We start from the raw sequence: 7,189 nt of genomic DNA, 5'->3' as shown, positions 1-7,189 counted from the left end.
CGAGATGATTTTGGTGTTTTCCATCATCCTGGTAAAAGACATTAAAGTGTAGATTTCTCTCTCTTTACAGTCCATCCACTCGTTCAGGTTTTTGCTGCTGAAAGGTGAAGAATGTCTCTTCTTCAGGATCTCAGCGAGTTCAGCCTCCTCTTCTCCTCCTCCTCGGATTGATGGAAGTTTCTTGGCCAAAGTTTGTTGGAATTCCAGCTTGAACTCAGAGCACATTTCTTTGAAACTTTTAATTTTTTTATCAATCTGTGGGAACTGCTGTGCAGTGCTGGTTCCCAGTACATCATTGTACCTCATTTCCAGCTCACTGAAGTCCTCCAGGACTCTCTGTGCTTCTTGAACTAATCCTGTACTGATCTGACGGACGAGTTTAGCAGCAGAAGAATCTAAACATGTCAGTGGCAGCAGCCAGACCTTCACTGGTACAGCTTTGTCTCCCAGTAATCCTGGCAGGCTTTGGTAGACTTCTACTGCATCTTGAAAGGTTGTTGGTGGTTTTGGAAGACAAAAGTCTCCATAAAATCTACAGGAGAATTTATCAAGACTGGCTTTGTCCGTAACATATTTTTTCAGGGAACCTTCACCTTCTATAGCACATTTTGGAATCTTCTTGATGATCATCTTCAAGCTGCCTTGTATATCTTGATGATTTTCCTGTTCAGAAACTTCACGGTCAAACACAAAGAAAGCTTGTGCTCCATAAAGAATAGCTGTGACTACATGTGTTGCTAAGCCTTGATCAAAAACATATGGATGCTTCACGTTTCCTCTTCCAAGATGATTCATGGACAGCTCCTGAATCTTTGTGGTTTTCTTGTACTTCAGTGTTACTCTGGCCTGATTTCTGGAAGATTTACTATCATTCAGATATTTTGCAGATCCATCAACCTGAACCAGTCCAACCAAGAAACTTGCCTTCAATGAAGGATCAATGCTTAGAGCTGAAGATTTTCCTGAAATTGATTCAGATGCAACAATTTCAAAATCATTAGATGCCTGTGGTCTTTCTGCTATATCTTTCATCAGGTCATCACGATCCCACAGAGTCATTCCTGTAAAAGAAGAAGCAAAAATATTTCTACCAGGACTCCATTAATTAAATCAGACACCGTAAAATAAAAAATAAAAAAATCAATTTGAAATAAATGTAATATTTTAAAATTAATAATGCCTTTTTTTTTTTTGTCAAATCTGCTTATAAGTCAGACAGAAACAGAGTAGAGTCTTTATATTTCCTATACTTTCGGGTTCTCTAATGACAGATTTCTATGAGCAAACTTCTCAAATCTCTGCTGTTGTTTTTTTGTAAACATTCCTTTTTTTGGTTTTTTTGGTTTTTTTTTTCATCTTTTTTCTGTGATAATCACAAAAATTAATTAAAGTAATAAATAAAGCACAAATCTTTGGTAAGTCTGGATGAACCAGATCAACTGAGTTATTTCAGATGAATAGTTAGGAGTGCTCATCAGAATTATCAGTATCTTAGATACCACCAGCTTCTGCCAATCAACTACCATCTTCGGCAGGGCTACTTATTGGTGTGGCTGAGCGACAGACAGCGCTGGAGTATTGCACTAAGCCTGGTAGCGTTTTCGAGCCACTAGCGTTGTTGAAGTATTGTCTGATCTACGTACTCATCTTGCTGTCGTGTGTGTGTTCACCCAGGGATTGACGGAGGAGTCACGGACACTAAGGAAGTACTTGGAGGAGAGACGGGCACTCACTACCACGCACGAGCTTACATGGAAATAAGGACGCACTACCACCATTGTTGCATATTTGAACTGTTGTCACCTTGCTGCACTATAAATAAACGCACTCTTTATTTCTGAGCTCCCTGCATGAGTCCACTCTTTAACAACCGTGACAATAATGATAGTAATAACATTGATGTGATTCCAGTTCAGCTGGAGGATGCGGACCCACTCTCGGTCCGGGAGGGACATACCGCATACCGGTAAGGTGTTGAGGGGTTATACGCCATGCTTTGGTGGACACGGGCTTTACACAAACCCTGGTTCACCAAAACTTGGTTTGCCCTGGGGTATTGTTGGAAGCAGAGCGAGGAGGTGGTGGTGAAATGTGTGCATGGGGATGTTCAAAAATACCTGGTAGTGTCGCTGCTGCTGAAATTCAGGGGCAAAACGCATACAGTAAAGGTGGCGGTAAGCCCGCGCCTGTCGCATCCCCTAATTTTTGGCACGAATTGGCCGGGGTTCCACAGCTTACTGGGGCAGTACGTGGGGATGCGATTGCTGTCTGTAAATTTGTGTAACGTTTGCGCAGCGCTCAGCGGTGATGAGGGGTCAACCAACACTGACTCTGGGGGGGAAGAGGTGGCAGGGTCTTCTACGGTTGCCTCCCATTGTGCACCCCATGGAAGATTTTCTACTGGAGCAGTAGAAAATAGCTGCCCTGAAATGATTTTCCAGGCAGCTCATTCAAACCCCATGGCAGGGCATTTGGGTTGTGAGAAGACTCTGGAGGGCATAATGGCCCGATTCTATTGGCCGAGCATTTGGGCCGACGTGCACTGCTGGTGTGCGTCGTGCCCAGAATGCCAGCTGGTTAACCAGCCGGCTGTTCTGAAGGCGCCATTGCACCCATTACCACTGACGGAGATCCCGTTTGAGTGCATTGGCATGGATCTCATCGGGCCATTCCATCGGAGTGCACGTGGCTATCGCTTTGTGTTGGTCCTGGTGGATTACGCAACGCGATATCCGGACCAGCGTCTACCACCCTCAGACTGATGGGCTGGTAGAGAGGCTGAATAAGACTTTAAAGTCCATGATTCGTAAGTTTATTCACGAGGATGAACGAAATTGGGATCACTGGCTAGACCCTCTGTTGTTTGCAGTGCGGGAGCTACCCCAGGCCTCCACAGGATTTTCTCTCTTTGAATTACTGTACGGCAGACGGCCGCGGGGGTGCTTGACCTGATTAAAGAAAACTGGGAGGAAGGGTCGAGCCCTGCAAAGAATGAAATTCAATACGTTCTGGACCTGAGAGCAAAGCTGCACAGGCTGGGGAGGTTATCACGGGAGAATTTGCTCCAGGCCCAGCAATGTCAGCAGAGCCTGTACAACAGAGGGGCTAGGCTCAGGCAATTTTCACCAGGAGACAAATGCTTGTATTGCTCCATTCCTCCAGCTCTAAATTGCTCGCCAAGTGGCAAGGACCCTTTGTGGTCACACGGCGGGTGGGGGACGTTGACTATGAAGTTGCCTGGTTAAGGAGCGAGATGAGTTGGGGCCGGAGGTGCCAAATTCTACCATTCCCGCCTCCCTCCGTTGTGACGACCATCTCACACAGGCCCAGAGAACGGATGTTGCTGCCTTGTGTTGAGGTTTAAATTTATCATCTTAAATGTTTATATGCTGATTATATTGCTTCATATGAGAAAGGCCTAACTCTGAGTACACTCTCTGCCAAAAAGTGCTGTCAGGAAACTGCATGCTTTTGCAGAGCGTGCTTTTGCAGCTAGAATGAAGTGAAAGTGAAACCAACTAGGCTGTTTGATCGAAACTTAAAGTGTGGTGTGACGTGAGAGCAAGTATATAAATAACTAGGCTTCCGTTTGTGCTTCAGACCTGGGGTTGTGTGTTTTGTGTTCAGGTCTCCATATTCCGGAATATGTAAATTAAAGATCATTTTTAAAGTAAAAAGACCACTTTTGAGCCGTGTCTTTTTGGCCCTAAGAATCCACAAGAACCGAAATTAATACTTGCAACAGCGCTTTGCTGATGTGTTCTCCCCCCTGCCCAGCCGTACAGCTCTCATAGAGCACCATGTTGAAACGCAGCCTGGCGTGACAGTGTGTTCACAGCCCTACAGGCTGCCGGAACATAAAAGACAAATTGTTCAGCAGGAATTGAATGAGATGCTGAGGCTGGGTGTAATAGAAGAGTCACACAGTGCTTGGTGTAGCCCCATAGTTCTTGTAGTGAAGAAAGATGGGTCTATACGGTTCTGTGTGGACTACCGCAAGGTGAATGAGGTGTCACGGTTTGATGTGTACCCGATGCCCCGGGTCGACAAACTCCTGGAACGGTTGGGCACTGCTCGTTTCTTTACGGCACTGGATTTGACCAAGGCACATTCCCTTGTCGGCAGAGTCTAAGGAAAAAACGGCCTTCTACACTCCATACGGATTGTACCAATTTGTCACGCTTCCGTTCGGCTTGTTCGGTGCCCCAGCCACCTTTCAATGCCTCATGGACCGGGTGCTGCGTTCGCACGCTGCGTATGCTGCTGCCTACTTGGATGACGTGATCATCTACAGTGACACCTGGGCGGAGCATGTGCAGTGGGTGGCCATGGTCCCTGAGGCAGGCAGGGCTCACGGCCAACCCGAAGAAGTGTGCTGTTGGACGGAGGGATGTACAGTATTTGGGGTACCACTTGGGGGACGGGCAGGTGCGTCCGCAAGTGGAGAAGACAGCGGCCATCGCGACCGTCCCATTCTCTTCATCACTCTAAAGCTCACGGATCGAGAGACGCACCATCGAGAAGGAGTGCCTGGCGATCTGGTGGGCGGTCAACTCCCTTCGTTAATACCTCCTGGGGCACCCGTTCACTCTCTGTTTGGACCACGTCCCGCTGCAGTGGCTCCACCGCATGAAGGATGCCAACGCCCAGATAACCCGCTGGTATCTGGCTTTGCAACTTTTTAAGTTCAAGGTGGATCACAGGCAGATGGTCGTGGCTGATTTGGAGGGGGGGGAGTAGGCTCGGCCGGGTGTGGCCCCGGCCCCAGTCGGGCGGTGAGGAAGCTGTGGCGGCAGAAGAGGGATGACACAGTGAGCTCTCTGGGCAGCAGGGAGGCGGGGAGGGAACAGGTACACAGGACTGTTTTAATGAGGGAGATGTGTCTTATGTCTTCCGCAGTGAGAAGGAGCAGATGATGCTGGAAGAGAGTCGGAGAGACTGCGTCCGAGGCGGGTGCCAAAAACCGCAGAAGGAAAACATTATTTTTCAATAAAGGACAGTTTAAGCACAACCCAGTCGTGTGTGTGCCGGTCCTGTGTTACAGCAACATTGCAGACACAGAGGACAGCTACAAGTACCTGGGGATCCCACAGGCAAATGGGAACCATGAAGAGGTTGCTAGAAAAGCTCATATATGCTTAGAGTTTTATAATCGATTGCATATTGATAGGATATCTGATCCTTAGCAGTCTGCAAAGACTCTGTGTGCTTCCCAGAGCACTTTGGCATACACACACATCTTAAGGTCATGAGACCTTCTCTTACTGATTTATGGTATCGGCGGACACCTACTCTGTATCTGTTTAAGTATAAGTGCCTTTTGCTTAAGTGAACTGCTGGACTCCCTGGCACCAGCTTTGGGGAGTCGTTCACAGGGTCACATCTTGACCCCCCATACACACACACACATGGTATACGTACACACAGATGAGGTACTCTTTGTTCACATGTATGCTTGTGTGAGACGTCATGTGTTAATGGACTTATGCATAGTCATGTAACCGCAATAAAGAGCAGTGTTACGAGGGAGCAGTTCTCTCCCTCGTGCACGAGATCAAACAAAGAGCTCTGCTTGGTGTCCAATACTTTTTGCTGTTGTAGTAGAATTGTGTCACTCCCCCAAACCCCCAAATTATTGTCTAAAATATACAGAACACTTTCTAAAATAGATGAGAAGTGGCTTTATCGATCAACTTAGACCAAAACCTTTGGTCTTAGGTATGCTTAAAAACCTTTCAATGGATCAGAAATCCCAGTTTGCAATTAATACAATACAAAATATTACATAGAGTGCACTATACTGGTCATAGGATGTTCAAGATGGGCTATACGTCTTCCAACAACTGCTCACACTGTCAAGCAAACACACTGGACAATTTTATCCATGCTCTTTAGTTCTGTCCACCAGTTCAGAAGTTTTGGCACGGGATATGTGAAGACTTATCAAAGTGTCTGAAATGTAACATTCCAGCCTCCCCTTTAGTATGCTTGCTGGGCAACTTGGATGAGTTAATTACAGAAATAAACACAGCCCACATTGTTTTTACGGCCCTACGCATTGCCAAATGGTCCTCGTTAACTGGAAAATTCTAATACATCACATTAGTCTTGATACAGCCTCTGCCACCACATTTGATCAATCCCTCTGGGCAGCAGCACCACCTGACTCTGTGGGGCCAGGTGGTGCTGCTGCTGTGGGCCCTGGTACGGATGGGCCTGGGCTCCCTTGCCCTGGTGGGTTCCAGAGTGTGGGGGTGCCTACTGGGGTCAGCGGGGGAGCTGGCCCCAGTGAGGGGCCGGGGGGCTGAGGGGCTGGCCATTGAATAAGGGGTCTGGGATGCGGGGCCTCCCTGCTATTGCAGATCAGGAGTCCGTCTGCTTTCTTCCACCCCAGAGAGAAGGGTTACATCTCCTGGGTCTCGGTACGGTTTGCCCCTCTGGGGGCAGGGGTACCCAGATATGAGATATAGACTATGTTTGGGGGAGTGTGAATGTGTATACAGTATCTATTTGTGTCTGTCTCCACGTTGGGTGAGTGCCGAGTATTTGGTTGTGTATATGGGGGTGGGAATGCACGTTTGTGTCCGCGTGCGCCTGTTCGTCTGTGTCTATATGTCAGCTTGGGTCTTAGACTCAACCTCTCTGGGAACATCTCAGGCTCTCTGAAGTATGGAGACCTATCTCCCCTCACCACACTCCCTGCCAGTGGCTGATGCCCTCAGACATTGGTGTGTTGGTGATTTGTGGTGTCTGGGGCTCATGTGTATACCGGCTCACTCCTGGTGGCTGATTGGCAGGGCCTGGTGCCTGTGGCCTGGCTGGGCCCCTTCTGGGGGGTGGGGCACCCTCAGGCCTCTGGCCTCTGGGCACCCTCTGTAACAACCGAAAATCAAATAAAAATGAATACATAATTATAATAAAGGTAAAGCAAATGGACCAATATGATAAGGCCATGATGATCCAATTGGTAAAGTAAAGCCGCTTGGCATCTTTCTTGGCCTTCAGACAACAATTCTGATGGCTAAAGATCCAAAAGGGACCAGGGGCGGATCTAGAGATATTTTCTTAGGGTGGCATGAGGGTGGCAAAGAAATCAATTGGGGTGGCAAAATCAAAGCACTTTCCCCCCCAAAACACATATGCAGGTGGTTACATATGGTTAAAATGATTCAAATGCAGTAAGTAAATG

At 47.5% G+C, this 7,189-nt stretch overlaps 1 protein-coding gene across 1 annotated transcript; it reads right to left on the bottom strand.

Moving 5' to 3' along the window:
• Positions 1–6: 6 nt before the first annotated feature.
• Positions 7–1,059, bottom strand: LOC106456030 (verrucotoxin subunit beta-like; the record flags this gene model as incomplete). Its single annotated transcript, XM_013908108.1, has 1 exon — positions 7–1,059. A coding segment is annotated over exon 1 (1,053 nt), but the record flags the coding sequence as incomplete, so codon positions are not given.
• Between the last annotated feature and the right edge of the window lie 6,130 nt (positions 1,060–7,189).

The sequence above is a fragment of the Pundamilia nyererei genome, unplaced genomic scaffold, assembly GCF_000239375.1.
Source record: "Pundamilia nyererei isolate P.nyererei 1_Seehausen unplaced genomic scaffold, PunNye1.0 scaffold01216, whole genome shotgun sequence".
Taxonomy (NCBI): Eukaryota; Metazoa; Chordata; class Actinopteri; order Cichliformes; family Cichlidae; genus Pundamilia; species Pundamilia nyererei.
This window is presented reverse-complemented; position numbering and strand designations above follow the sequence as displayed.